Source organism: Cetorhinus maximus, chromosome 20, assembly GCF_964194155.1.
Source record: "Cetorhinus maximus chromosome 20, sCetMax3.hap1.1, whole genome shotgun sequence".
NCBI lineage: Eukaryota > Metazoa > Chordata > Chondrichthyes > Lamniformes > Cetorhinidae > Cetorhinus > Cetorhinus maximus.
Window position 1 is genome coordinate 90,754,360 of NC_135898.1, and position 14,749 is coordinate 90,769,108.

The following is a 14,749-nucleotide window of genomic DNA, read 5'->3' on the forward strand; positions in this document are numbered from 1 at the left end:
ACTGGAGCCAATCTTTACACACTTTTATTTACAGAAATGCACATTGGAAACTCTTTCGAGTTACCAACAGTCACAGATTGCAACTTTTTCGAGTACAATCACAGTTCTTGGTTTTTCCGGGAGTGGGACATGAACCCACAACCCTCTGATTCAAAGGTGAGGGTGCTATGGAAACATGCACTTCCTAACCCCCAAAATATCACAGTTTCAGCCTGTTCCTATATTGAGGAACGCAAGTGAATCCCCAGTAATGCCCGCCAGCTGATCATAATTAATATCCCATGAAACCAGTCAGGGACTGTTTCCAAGTAACTTAGCTATCTGGCATTAGCAAAGAAATATACCATTGCAGTGTTAGGTTTGAGAATTTTAATACTAACTCAGTTTTTGCTGCGATTATAACATGTCCGCTGGGGCAGAAATTGTACAGGGGCAACTGGAGATGAGCATTATGAACAAACTTCCCACATACTGAGAGTCACAAGGGAGGACACATTTTTTTGTTTCCTCACAGAACTAAATCCGAGCCTGTTTGCTTAAGCTATGTCATCAGGACAAAGTGAGCAGCACCAATTTAATTTTAAAGTAGCCACATAAAGATTCAAATCTGTAGGGGATAACTCACCATTAAAAGCCTAATAGCCTAATAAAACCTGCATACATTATTGTGAAAGTTCAGTGCTATCCTCTGAATTACAGCAAACCTTTTAATGGCCTGTGTTGGGAAGGTTGCCAAGCAACCCTAATTATAAAAGATCCACTTAGGCCTCACTGAGCTGTGAAGGCCCCAAAGTCGGCTGCTTTGGCTAATCTTACATCAGCGGTATTTTATTCCAGTGAATTTGAGGGGCACTGATCTCAAAAACCAGGTTTGTTTGGGGAGTCATGGCACTATCCAGTGGCAGTGTCAGCTGTGGCTCAGTTGGTAGCACACTGATCTCCTTGAGTCAAAAGGTTGTGGGTTCAAGTCCCACTCCGGAAAGTATAAAACTCGAGGTGGTGCCGTCCTTCACTGAGATGTTAAGCCAAGGCTTTGTCTGCTCTCTCGCACGGGTGTAAAAGATCCTAGGACACTATTTTAAAGGAGATTAGGGAGGCATCCCGGCCAATTTTTATCCCTCAAATCCATACAGAGAACAGATTATCTGGTTATTATCACGTTGCTGTTTGTGGGAGCAAGCTGGGTGCAAATTGGCTGCCGTGTTTCCTACATTACAACAGTCACTACACTTCGTTGGTTATGAGGCAAGCACTTTGGGATGTCCTGTGGTCACGAGCAGTGCTATGTAAACAAAAGACTTTCATCCGCCATTTTTTGTTTTGTGGCGCCTACATTGTGGAGCAAACACTAACATTACAGTAATAAAAGTACCCAGATGCCAGGAGTGGTTTTCATTACTGTAATAATGCTAACCTCCTCAAGTCAACACTTTAAAATGCAATTTCATATCAAAAATGTCAACATGCACCTTTGATCCATTATTCCCTTTTATCTTTGTATCGACACCGTAAATAATGATATAGCATCACTTGGAATATTCAGCACAGAAACAGGCCATTTGGCCCTTCCAATCGATGCTGTTGTTTTTATGCTCCACGCAAGCATCCTCCCATTCTACTTCATCTCGCCCTATTAGCTTATCAGCTCTTAGTCACCAAGGCACAAAGGAAACTTTCAATCCCCGCAGCACTCCAGTGAAGGACTTCATGGCTGGTTCCTACCATCAGAGGACCGAGTTATACAGAAAGCTCTACAAAAACTAGACTCTTCAGGCTTGATGGGCGGAAGATGTGAAGGCAGCTTGTATAGGATGTTGTGGAATTGGAAAGGTTAATCCTGAGCATTATTTCAGGCTAAACCACAGCATTTCAGGACAAGAGGGCCTAGATAGAAATTGGCAAAAAGGCAAGTTCAGCACTGATATCAGGCTTTTGTTTATATAGCACTGTTCGTGACCACAGGACATCCCAAAGCTCTTGCCTTATAACCAATGAAGTAATTTTGAAGTGTAGTCACTGTTGTAATGTAGGAAACACAGCAGCTAATTTGTGCACAGCAAGCTCCCACACCAGCAATGTGATAATGACCAGATAATCTGTTCTTCATGTTGATTTGAGGGATAAACATTGGCTAGGGCACCTCGCCAATTGTCATTAAAATAGTGTCCTAGGATCTATTGCATCCATGTGAGAGAGCAGACAAAGCCTTGGTTTAACATCTCAGTGAAGGATGGCACCTCCAACATGGCTGCCTTGATTTTTATGCTACAGTCTCTGGAGTGGGACTTGAACCCACAACCTTTTGACTCCAGGGATGAGAGCGCTACCAATTGAGCCACAGCTGACATTGGCACAGGATCGTGCATGACTCCCCAAACAAATTATTAATACTTGGGATGATCTTCCTGTTAAGGCAGTGAAGATCAAAACTCTGAAGTCACTCGAGAGGCAGTTAGGTGCTGCAATGGGGAAACCATGAGATCTATGAAAGGGTGAAGGTGATGGGCTGAATGGCCTCTCTTGTCTGTGTTTAACTTAGTGATTCTTGGTCCATTTTATTCTCTTCCTGTCCTTTTTTAGTTTGTATTTAATTGTATTCTTTTTCTAATCATTTTAATTTATTCTAGCCATGAATCTGTGTGGGATGTTTGCAAGTGAACACTGAATGTGTTTGACATTTCAAATCTACTATCTTAACAGAGAATTTAACCCAATGAGTTTGAGCTAACACTTGTGCTAAAATAACACAGAGGAATTTTCACTGTTGCATTAAGTGCTCATGTGCTAATATTCCACAGCATTATGTGAAGACCCTTATTTTCCCAGGTCCCATGTGCCCACCTTCCACTGGAAAAAAAAAAGACGTTTATTTGAATGTCTAAAACCATCTCCGATTTTTGCCAGTTGAATGGCAAAGAGCCAAAGACTGTTGTAGTTGCATCATAGACACAATCGGGCAAACTAGGTCAATTTTGGCACTTGTTTTTCTGATTCCTCAGCCCGGAATGAATTTCAGACAAGAAGACTTCACCGTGGTGAATTGGGGGTTAATTAAAAGCATGCCTTTTAAATGGATTAATCAGGATTCCCTCCCACGTGGTTTAGGATCCCATTATTCAGTCGGGTTGTCATGGAAAGGCATTAAGTGGAGGCCACGTCGTTCTCGTATTACTCCTAAGATCGAGTAGAGGTATTGCTGCCAAATCCCAGGCTGCGGAACATCATAGCCATTAGTCTTAGTACGAAGGATCATATCACTCATGCGTCTAGAAGCACAGGAAAAATCTTTTTGAGTAGAAATGGTAGACCTTGACCCACTCGCATTGTAAACAGCAAGTCTGGCAGGGCAGTCCGGCGAGACTAGGAGTTACTTTATATTTAAAAAGAAAATACAGCCACAGTAAATGGCGTACATTTTCATCTTTATCTCCTGAACATTAAAGATCACCTGGGTAAATAAAGCACAGAAAGGAAACTCAGATGGGTTCTGTTACTGGTGTGCAATCCTCCCCTGCCGAATTTCCTTTCAGTACTCAGCCCAGGTAAGATGCCCCAGTGGCTTTTGCTGGTTTAAGGGTGGGTGGGATGTCCAGCCGCCACAGCTTCAGGCCACCCTTCAGGATCTTGGAAGAACGCACAATCTTGGCAGCGAGTTCAATCGTGGGAGCAGTTACAGCCAAAGCCATTTGACAGCCACAAGCATGGACTTTTCCAAGAGGACTAAGAACCCGTTGCTGATTTCTCCCACGTTCCTCTCTGAGGAGCGCGTCGAGGCCACTAGTTGTTATCCATCGACCTCAGCACAGACATAATCAAAATTGGGATCATTCTGATCTGTGTGTCTCAGTTTGACACCGGGCAGTGGGACTTAACCAACCGGGTCATCAGGGCTTGATAAGATGCGTCACAGAATGGCAATGCTTACGAGTCTAGTTGAAGCAGCAGGGATGAAAGCGTGCTACCCCTTTAAATTACTCATGAAGGATTTATTTTGGCGGCAGTGTGTTCAATTCTAAGTCGGGTCGGATGTCAATAGATTGGGTTCCAGTCCCAGATGGAGTGCAGCCTGTAGCTCAGAAGTTCACCAGGGTAATTTGATATGTCATTGTCTCAGTGATACAAGCACAAACATTGATTACGTCTTCTTAACATTCTACCTGAGTTCATTACCAGTTACCAATGATAAATGCTGAAGAAAGCAGGCCAAAGATTAGAACAAATCATGACTGGAGCTAAGCAAACACAACCAGCCCGTTTGGTAGCTTGCTCAGTGGGGCTGGTAGCTGAAAGAAGCTTTAGGGTTTGTTCTGGGTTGTCGTTGACCAGGCCAGAAGTTATCGGCCATTACTTGTTGCCACTGAGAAGGTGGTGGGGAGCTACATTTTTGGACAGGTCGTTGGGAGAAGGTATCCCTCTTGTGATGATAGGTCAGGAGTTCCAAGATTTTGATGCCATTTGATGAGTGGGATAATGGGTCTCCTAAATAAACTATTAAAATAGATAAAAGAACAAGAACACGAGGAGCAATTCTTTCTTCGAGTTGGTAATCCAGAACAAGTGGACATAAAGGCCAATTCTTTCCAATGGGAACAGCTTCTCCCTAACCACTCTGTCCAGACCCCCCATGATTTTATAAACCTCTAGCAAATCTCCTCTCAGCCTTTTCTTCTCCAAGGCAAACTGTCCCAACTTCTCCAATCTATTCACATGATTGAATTTCCTCATTCCCTGCAGCCATGTTCGGGAATCCTTTCTGCACTCTCTCTGATGCCTTCACATCCTTCCTAAAGCGTGGCACCGAGAAGCAGGCACAATACTTCAGTTGAGGCCGAACTAGTGTTTTACACAAGTGTAACATAACCTCCTTATCTTGTACTCCATGCCCTTATTAATAAAGCCCAGGATCCTTTATGCTTCGCTAACCGTGCTCTTACCCTGTCCTGCTACCTTCAATGACTTATTGCAGCATTTCTGTAGTGGAGAGAACTTCCGAGCAATCTCCCCTTAGAGAAGGAATTTAGAACCACTTTGTAAACATGACTTTTGGATTGTAGAGTATTATCTCTAGTTTCGACAAGCCAGTTATTCTGAAAAGCCTTATCTGTGTAATGAAATGATTCATCTATTCATTATGGTGATGCATGGACTAGAGGCATCATTGTGAGGCTAAGTGAAGTCAGTAGCACTGGATTCTTGCTTTGTAATTTGCCAGCAAAATAGAAAGAAGCATTAAAATTAGAGCAGCCTAGCCACAATTAGTTTTGCTGACAACAGTTTCGAGTCAACAATTGATTTATCAACAAACCTCGAGAGTGATGTCTCCCAGCGTATAATAAAGCCAGAGAACACAGGGTTAGATTTTTCTGTCTTTGCACCTGAGCCTGAACAGAGCGAAACCCGGGAATGAAGGCTTTCCCCATCTGATTTACCATCCAGTTAAATTAATGGAGAATCGTGCGTGTACTCCCTTACATGCGTTCGATTAATCATGTGTGATTGAGCTCTGGTCGATGCGACCCCCGCCCCCCCCCAGGCAACCCAGGACACCCGAGTGCAGGAACGGAGAAATCTGCCCCTGCATCTCTGTCACAACAAATTTAGTTCAGCCATTTAATTTCCTGGAATCAACGCCAGGTGCCACAAGGAGCCATTTTACGCTGCTAGATTTCAACAACTGAATTAAGGAACGTATCACAAGTAAACTACTTTCTTCCAGACCACTGTTTTAATTTGTTTTAAAACAAGTGAGAATGGGGGGGAGGGCGGTGGGGGGTGGGGGAAATCAATATATCACTTGATTGGTAATGATTTTCTGCTAAAGAGGTGATGCAGCCTGATTGAGAATGGTGCAGGAATACTTCATCCCTGGAACTAACGTCTCCAGGAACAAATCCTTTGTTACCATCGATCCAATAAAAATTTTGATTTTAAAGTAATACACTCCTGGCACCTGATGGGATTGTTGGGTTTGTAACACCATTATTTGCTTCACTGCGCTCTGCTGCTTCTGAAAGTAATAACACTGCCCCTCTAACTTATGTTAGGTGAAGATCCTGAGTTAATTCAGTAACCTTTGCCGTCTTGCGTCAGGCTTGGAAAGTGACGATGGTCTGAGGAGGCACTCAAATAAAATGGAAAATCGGCTGAAACTAAGGTTGCCAACCATAGAACACTACAGCACAGAAAACAGGCCATTCGGCCCTTCTAGTCTGTGCTGAAGCCTCCAGGAACCCCCAGGAATTAGAGGCTAATCTCCAGGACACTGCTGTAAGCGACCCCAGGAGAAAAGTCGGAGGGGCAATAGCATTTCTTAAAAGAAGAATTGAATAAAAAGTTTTTAATCACGTTGCTGTTTCATGAGGCCTTGCTGTGCATAAATTGGCTGCTGCATTTCCTACAGTACAATAGTGACTACATTTCAAAAAAAATACTCGTTGACCTATAATGTGCTTTTGGATATCCTGAGATTGTGAAAGACACTATATAAACGCAAGCCTCTCTCTTCTTTGACCGGTGAAAGGTATTGCAGTGGCTTAGGATTACTTTTGGAATGTCAACCGACTTAATTAGCAATGGCGGAAGATGGAACCGAGATTTCTGCCCTGTCATTGGGAGGCATTGTCCTTATTCAATGATTTCCCCAGATGGTTCAAATAATCACATTCTTTTGGCTTTCAACTGCCCGGCCTACTCTGAGTTGGATGTCTAGACATTAATTTCCCTCTTGGCTCTCTGTTTTGCTGATAGGTATAGTATCAGCCAGTGCTGTTTGTGGGACAATATTGTCGGAACACACAGAACAAGACTATGCCAGCTGGCCCATTGAGCCTACTCTGCTAGGGCATCTCTCTATTTCCTTTTTTAAAATCATAATTCCTAGCCTGCCTTCATGTCATTACTTCCTAAGCACGTATCTCTCTCCCAGTTAAATACTTCCATTGATTCAGCATCTCTGATCTTCTGGGTCAGTGCATTCCACGTTCTCATGACACTTGTGCAAAGATATTTTCTCCGAAAATGTTTTATAAGTTGTGTTGCTTCTAACTTTTAAGATTTTACGGCCAGTCTTTTGAATGTGCGCCAATGGCAGAAAGCTCGGTCCACGGTCCACAATGTGGGTGCCAGGATGAAGCTTCCAGCCTTTACCCGTGCGCTAAAGGATTGGTTTGTGGGCTATGCAGAGGCAGGTGTGGCTGAGATTTTCATGAGGTGTGCCGTTGGTGGAGGACTCCAATTTGGAAGACCAGTTTATAGGGATTCCCCTACTGGTGGGAGGAATTGTTCCTTACCTTGTTGGTCTTTCCATTATTTTAACAGCTTGGTCAGGTCCCCTTAACCTGTTCATCAAATAAGAAGTTGCTGAGGTCCGACGGCATTGCTAGGGGCACCTTCACCACACAGGCTGCAGCGGTTCAAGAAGGCACCTCACCACAGCTACTTTTTTCACTAAGGATGGTCAACAAATGCCAGCCTTTTTGCAGTGATCCCCGGATCACATCCCCGGAATGAGAAAAATAGGGAACAATAACCCAAATTTTCCCAGTCTCTTGTCAGAGCTACTTATTGACAATATCACGTCAACCTTTGAATTTTTCTAATTTGTCAATTAAAAACTTGCTCTGAACCATACACATGTGAAACCCATCTGCTTGTAACAGATTGTACCTGTTTTGCCTCTGAGATTAAATATAGAATAATAGAAATATCTGCGGGATTGCAAACTAATGAAGGCAATTAAATGAAGCCATAAACTTGCACTGGAAGAAATCCAGCTGTTGTTTTGAAGACATCTCTTAAACCTAGAGCCTTGAAATGCTCAGCAGTAGAATCTTTTATTTTTAAAAAATTATATGAGTTCTTTTGGTAGTGGGTCAGGGGGTGGAGATATGTTCCATATTTAGTCCAGTTTGTGCCAGCGATGATTGTCAGTGCACACGTCACCAATCTCCAGCTACTTGACCCTGGTGTGCAGTGACATTCACACCATGGAATTAATGGTGCAAAATGTCATTACCTCAGGCCTATGGAGCAACAGTCTTCAGTTAATTACTGAATCTTATTACTTCCCATTGCCTTGGTATTTTTTTAAAGGGCGGGGAGAGGGGAAGAATGATTAACTGGATAGCTTTGCAGTTCATTTTCAAAATGTGTCAGCAAATAGGCAGTCATTAAACACACCTCAACCATCTCATCGTGACGTCCAATCGATGAGGTATGAATATATAACACAAAGCTAGATGTCAGCATTACATAACAGATGGTACCATTTGATTGCATCATTTGTGTGTGTGATGTCACGAAATGTCATCTTGAAGTGGATATATTTACCAGTCAACCGCCCATCTCTAACTGTAACGTATTTTGCTTTTTTTTTAAGGGCATGTTTTTTCTAGTATCTCTTTATGTGTGTCAAGGTTAGGAATGTCAGCCATCAGGAATGAAACACTTTTCAACTTTGAGTACTCCAGGTCAGGTATAGAGCAGCCAAATGCGGAGTAGAGCTCATTCAGCTCTGCCCCATACTCAGAACTGGACATCTTATACTGTATAAATGGGAGTCTACAATAGGCTGTACCAGCCATCCTTTTGATCTGTTTGATTATGTAAGCTAATTTACTGACATGAACGACCCTCCAGCACTATACATTCTCAAGCAGTGTTTGAGTTTAGACAGTGAGAGATTGAGACAATTGAGAGTTAATTCAATGCTGTCCTGTCTCCATCGGATATGCACGTTTTCGGACATGAGTGATTAAATAGTAACCGCAAATTAGAATCCTGGCTGATTTTTCCCTCGCCTGCCTCGACGCCCCCACACCACCCCCCACCAACTCCTTCCTACCCTAGGGACACTGATCCCAATTATAGTGCTGTGCTGGGAACTCAGGGATTTAACCTTGGATCTTTCCGTTTCATATGGCATTTTTCCACTGCCTTTTTAAAGAAAAAAGTAAATGCTGTTTTCGGGATGTGGGTGATCCTGGTGAGGCCGGCGTTTGTTGCACATCCCAAGCCAACTTTCGTGATTGTTCCGCTGCGAGAGTTGATGGTTCTCGGGTGATGGGGGAGCAGGAATAAGGCTTGCTTGCACTGCCAAGTTGCATCTGTTGGAAACTGGGGTGAATGTTACCGAAACTCAGCCCCCGGCAAACTTATAGAACCAGTGCCGAGTTGAACGAGTCATTTTGGGTTAGGTTCAACCTCCCGATTGCTAAGGGGAAAGGACAGAGTGCTAGTGCATGGCGCTGTGTAATCTCTAGTGGATAATTTTTTCAGTTGATCGAAATGTTGAAATGGAAGAAATATATATTTTGTCAGCTTTGTGTTCCACTTAATATTTCTATCTTTGTTTTCTCTGGTTGCCAGGGACCCCAAATACTGTGGACATTGTGACAGTTCATCGCCATGGCAATGGTTCAGGCAATGCCCATAGCTCCTGAGCATCAGAATTCAGAAAGTGAGAGCAACCTGCAAACTTCTGCAGTATCGCCAATCTTGCAGAGCACCATGGGGAGTGTTGGCAGTCTGGTTTCAGGGCGGAACTACCATGATAAACACTGCAAGGCCACAGAATACAATATCAAGTGTCGTAAAACTGGCCAGGTGCAGAACATTTTCAGGCAACAGGACGGACACCTAAAGAATGGCTACTCTCAGGACTGTATTGGCGGAGTGGCCACCAAGAAACCTTGTTCAGTAATTGGAAAAGGCGGGAGCTACGCATATTTAAATGAAGACTACCGCAACGGAGGCTGGAATATGACGGAATCGCCCAGCAGCCCTTGCAGCGATCCCGAAGACTTCCGCGAAGCAAGGTCGATGAACGGAAATATCCAAGGACCTCCTCCAAAAATAATTCCGGTCTCGGGCAAACTTGAGAAGGTAGGTCACACGTACACCTTTTCATGGGGAATGCGGGAGTGTGCTAGTGCACCAGTTAGCTGTGTAGATTCACCACATAAGCCCTCATGTTGTGGGTTAAATGGCATAATGTCAGAACACAACAGCCTTGACATTACACTCTGGGCTACTACTGCACAGATGCTTACTCTATTATGTGTTAAACCCATTTATTTTCGGTATATTAAACACGTGCGTTAAAGTAATGCACACAGGAGTTTTATATGCTTCTCTTAATTGCTTGTGCACTAATGTTCTACTGCACAGTTGGATACTGTGCATCGTTCCAGTGTCCATATTATAACAGATGTAAAAGCACTGGTGAAGGTGGAGAAAAGATTCACAAGAACGAGGCCAGAACTGAGAACCTATCAGGCAAGGTTGAACAGGCTATGGTTCTTTCCTCTTGAAAAGAGAAGGCTCAGGAGTGACCTGAAAGCGGTCTTTAAGATATTGAAAAGTTTTGATAGGGTAGATGTAGAGATTTCTGCTTGTGGGGCGTATAAAACTAGAGGTCATCGACATAAGACAGTTACTGACAAATCCAATAGAAAATTCAGGAGAAACCTCTTCACGCAGAGAGTGGTTAAAATATGGAATGCAGTACTTCAAGGAATAGTTGAGAGGAATAGCAGAGGTGCACTTAACAGAGGAATCTAGGTAAGCACATGCGGGAGAAAGGGATAGAAGGATATGCTGATATGGTGCATTCAAGAAGACAGGGCAAAGGCTTGCATGGAGCATATATAGCATTGGGCAGTTGGACCGAATGGCCTGTTTCCATGTTGTAGACTCGATGTGACAGTTTCACCCGCATGATGCACATTTCTTCCCGTACAAGGTGGAGACAATCAAAAAAGATGAATCAGTTTAGGTTGTGGTCTTTGTGACCAGTTCAGAGAGAGATGGTTAAAAGCGCAAAAAGAGCTTTTCCACATAGAGTGATGTGTTCACAGAGGTAAAACAGAGCGATGAGCAAGGTTCTGGACTTTTCTCAGCGTGTGCTGCACCTGTATGGCTGTTGATACGTATGTACCAGCATACGAAATAGGAGCAGAAGTGGGCCATTTGGCCCCTCGAGCCTTCTCCACCATCTGTTAAGATCATGTCTGATCTGTTTGTATTTCGAATAACCTTTTATTCCATTGCCTAGTAAGAATCTATCTACCTCTGCCTTAAAAATATTCAATGACCCTGATCAGAAGGAGTTGAAGGTCCCTGTGCACAAATCACCCAAAGCTAGTACACAGGTACAAAATAGTAATCGACATCGCTACTAGTTTTCAAGGGGGTCAGAACACAAAGGAGGAAGTGATTTTCTTTTTATTTGTTCATGGGATGTGAGTATTGCTGGCAAACGGTTCCCTAATTACCCTAGCGAAGGTAATGCTGAGGTGCCTTCTGGAACTTTCTGTAGTCGTTCGATACAACTGAGTGGCATGCTCGGCCATTCCAGAGGGCCGTTAGGAGTCAACCCCATTGCTGTGGGTTTGGAGTCACATGTAGGCCAGACCAGGTAAGGATGGCAGGGATTTGAACTTGCATCCCTGGAGCATTAGTCTGGGCCCCTGGATTGTTAGTTCCCGTACGATGATGCTTCAGGTGTAGAGCGGTGGTCAGACCCCATCTGAAGTATTTGGTTACTGCATCTCAGGATATATTGGCCTTGAAGTGGAGAAGTAGGGGGGGAAATGTGCAGATTCACTGTGGCATAAAGGGTTAAATGCTGAGGATGGGTTGCATTCCTTTGAGTTTAGAAAATTTAGGTTGAAAATGGTAAAGGGGTTTGATAAAGTAGAGACAGAGAAAGTATTTCATCTGGTGGGGTAATGAGGGCCTAACTTTAAAATTAGACCTGGGACATTTCGGAGTGAAATCAGGAAGTGTTTTTCAAACAAAGGGTAACCGGAATCTGGAATTCTCTCCCTTAAAAGACAGCAATGGTGAGGCAATTGAAATTTTCGAGGCTTGAGGTTGATAGATTTTTGTTGGGTGAGGATATCACGTGATTTGGAGAAAAGGCAGGTAAACGGAGGTAAGGCACGAATTAACCATGACCTGATTGAGCCCTACCCCTGTTTCTGTGTTCCTGTGACTCTATGGTATTTGTACAGTCCTGAGCCGCACACGGGCACAGTAGGAATGGTTTGTCAGTTTTTGTCTTGTGCACTTTACGTATGTCAGCTTCTGTACAGATACAGTCCTGAGAAAATGCATGGGACTAGATTTTACTCCTGTGCACCTGATCAACAATTCTGGCACAGCAGCGTCTTGCCTATGTCAGGTGTGCACGATAAGTACATGGATGGAGAAGGGAATGGAAGGATATACTCATGGGATTAAATGAAGTGGGGTGGGAGGAGGTTAGTATGGAGCATAAATACCAGCAGAGACCAGATGGGCTGATTGGCCTGCTACAGTACTGCAAAATTCTATGCAATATGTACAGGAGATGTCACTGAGGCAATCCGATACACACAGACAGCAGACAAGTCTGACCTGTTAGCTTTTATTCCACGTTTCTGTTTCTTTTTTAACACAAGAATGCACTTGAGGAAATCTAACACACTGAGGCCATCTCTCTCTCTCTCTCTCTCACCCCCCCTCTTTTCCTATGCCTTTCTCTTCAGAACCCCCTGTGTCACCCACAGCAGCCCGGTGTCAAGAGCTGGCTAGTAGTAACTAGTAGTAAACCTCTCCTCTGGCCTATGCCCAATGCCACCTTGCGGTGACCAGCGGGGGGGTCAACCGGGTGACCAGCACAACTCCCGCTCACTGCGTTTTCACTCTGTCCCCACAGAAATAGCACCATCATTCTGTGAGATCCTGTTAACCATCTATGAGCTCTTAATCACACAGCGTGGTTTCTAAGCTTAGAAATGCTGTTTAAAATAGTGACGAATGAAAGGTACCTGATGCAATGAGATGTCCATAGGTCACAGCTTTCATTCAAGCGTAAAGATGAATGGAATCACCTGAACTTTGAGACCCAAGATTCCCCCTGGGTTCAGCCATGTTGCTTCTGTTACAATAGCTGGGATGTGGAAATATCAGGCTCACTTCAGCTAAAGAAAGCAATGCAATTTATTTGTATGCCCCTTAATACGAGTGCTACAGTCATAGCATAATATCTCCTTTCAACTGTAAATGCTATGATTGAGGAGACAAAACCTGATAGCTTTGTGATGGCAGTGACCACTGGAGAGAATGGCACTGCAGTACGCACTGGACCATGAGCTAGCAGCTCGGTCACTTCTGCTCCTGAGTCAGCTGTCAGCTCTCATACACACACCAGCCCAAGTGGGATAAAACTGTCTGGCCATTTTTCTCATTTGTGGTTTCTTTTTTCTAAAAAGAAAACAGAGAAAAATTATCACCTTGTTGTATGTGGGAGCTTGCTGTGCACAAATTTCCTTGTGTGCAAAATGGCTGCTGTGTCTCCTCTGCTACAGTGGTGGTGACACTCCTTTTTTTAAAAAAAAAGTACTTAATTGGCTGAGGCTCACTTTGGGGAACATCTTGAGGTAGTGAAAGGTTTTCCAATAAATGCAAGTTTTCACTCATTCTATTTTTAATGAGTGCACATCAATTGGTCATATGTTCTTTCCTTCCAGTACTACTCCAATTGGAGTAGGGTACCTCTGTCCCACTTCAGGACCAGACTCTACCACAACAACAACAACTTGCATTTTAAAACACCTTCAGTGCAATGAAACATACCAAAGGCACTTCACAGGAATGTTAGCAAAGAGAATTTTGACACTGATCTATATAAGATATTGGGAGCTTGGGGGAGGCGATGGTGTAGTGGCATTGTCGCTGGACTAGTAGTCCAGGGGCCCAGTGGAATGCTCTGGGGACCCGGGTTCCAATTTGAATTCAATATTTTTTTAAAATCTGGAATTAAAAGTCTATTGATGACCACAAAGCCTTTGCTGATTGTTGTAAAAACCCACCTGGTTCACTAATGCCCTTTAGGGAAGGAAATCTGCCATCCTTACCTGGTCTGGCCTACATGTGACTCCAGGCCCACAGCAATGTGGTTGACTCTTAAATGCTGTCTGAACAAGGGCAGTTAGGGATGGGCAATAAATGCTGGCCTAGCCAGCGGCACCCACACCCAATGAATAATAAAAATAATTGAGAACAGTGACCTATTGGTCAAAGAGGTAGGCTTCAAGGAGGGCGAGGTAAAGAGCTGGAGAGATTTAGGGAGGCAGTTCCGGAATTTAGGTCAACTGAATGGAGCGATGAAATTTGGGAACGTGCAAGAGACCAGAATTGGAGGAGTGCAGAGATTTTGGAGGGTTGTAGGGGGTGGAGGACGTTAGAGACATAAGGAGGACAATAGCTTTAGCCTTAACCTTTCACCCTGTGAGGAGAAGTTAGAAATGAATGTGGTGACGTCCTGCCGAGCATTGTGACCAGAGGAGAGATTCTAGCTTCGAAAGCACATCATAATCTGGATTAAACCTCACTCCCAACGGTTGCTGCCCTCTAGGTTGGGGCTGGGCATCTCCACCTGACTCCTGAAGCAGCCCACAGAGACGTGATGACCTGAGATTGGTTGTCACCACACTGGTTTTACAGGTGTAAACTAGACACCGAAATATTAAATATCGCTGCAGCATGGGTACACACATTCTACGCTCCAAAGTGTCTCGCCCACTGTGTTGGTAAAGATAGCAGAAGCAGTGTACAGGGCCCACCACTGAGATAGATCTCAGCACCTATGTCAATGCTAATAAGGGGCCTAAATCCTGTTTTTAAAGCCCCTGAGTGTAGCTGGTTCAACGCTGGCTGAGTTCAAGAAAATCTGGCCTCCCTGTGGCCTACCAGCCATCCCTAA

At 43.9% G+C, this 14,749-nt stretch overlaps 1 protein-coding gene across 4 annotated transcripts in view; it reads left to right on the top strand.

The window, feature by feature from the left end:
* Positions 1-14,749, top strand: part of lzts2a (leucine zipper, putative tumor suppressor 2a) — a 171,756-nt gene that overhangs the window by 145,868 nt on the left and 11,139 nt on the right. For all 4 annotated transcript variants that reach the window (XM_078565158.1, XM_078565156.1, XM_078565157.1 and 1 more), the window contains exon 3: positions 9,367-9,882. In XM_078565158.1, coding sequence (XP_078421284.1) covers positions 9,406-9,882 — 477 coding nt within the window. In that variant the 5' untranslated portion in view covers positions 9,367-9,405. The remainder of the gene's footprint in view (positions 1-9,366; positions 9,883-14,749) is intronic.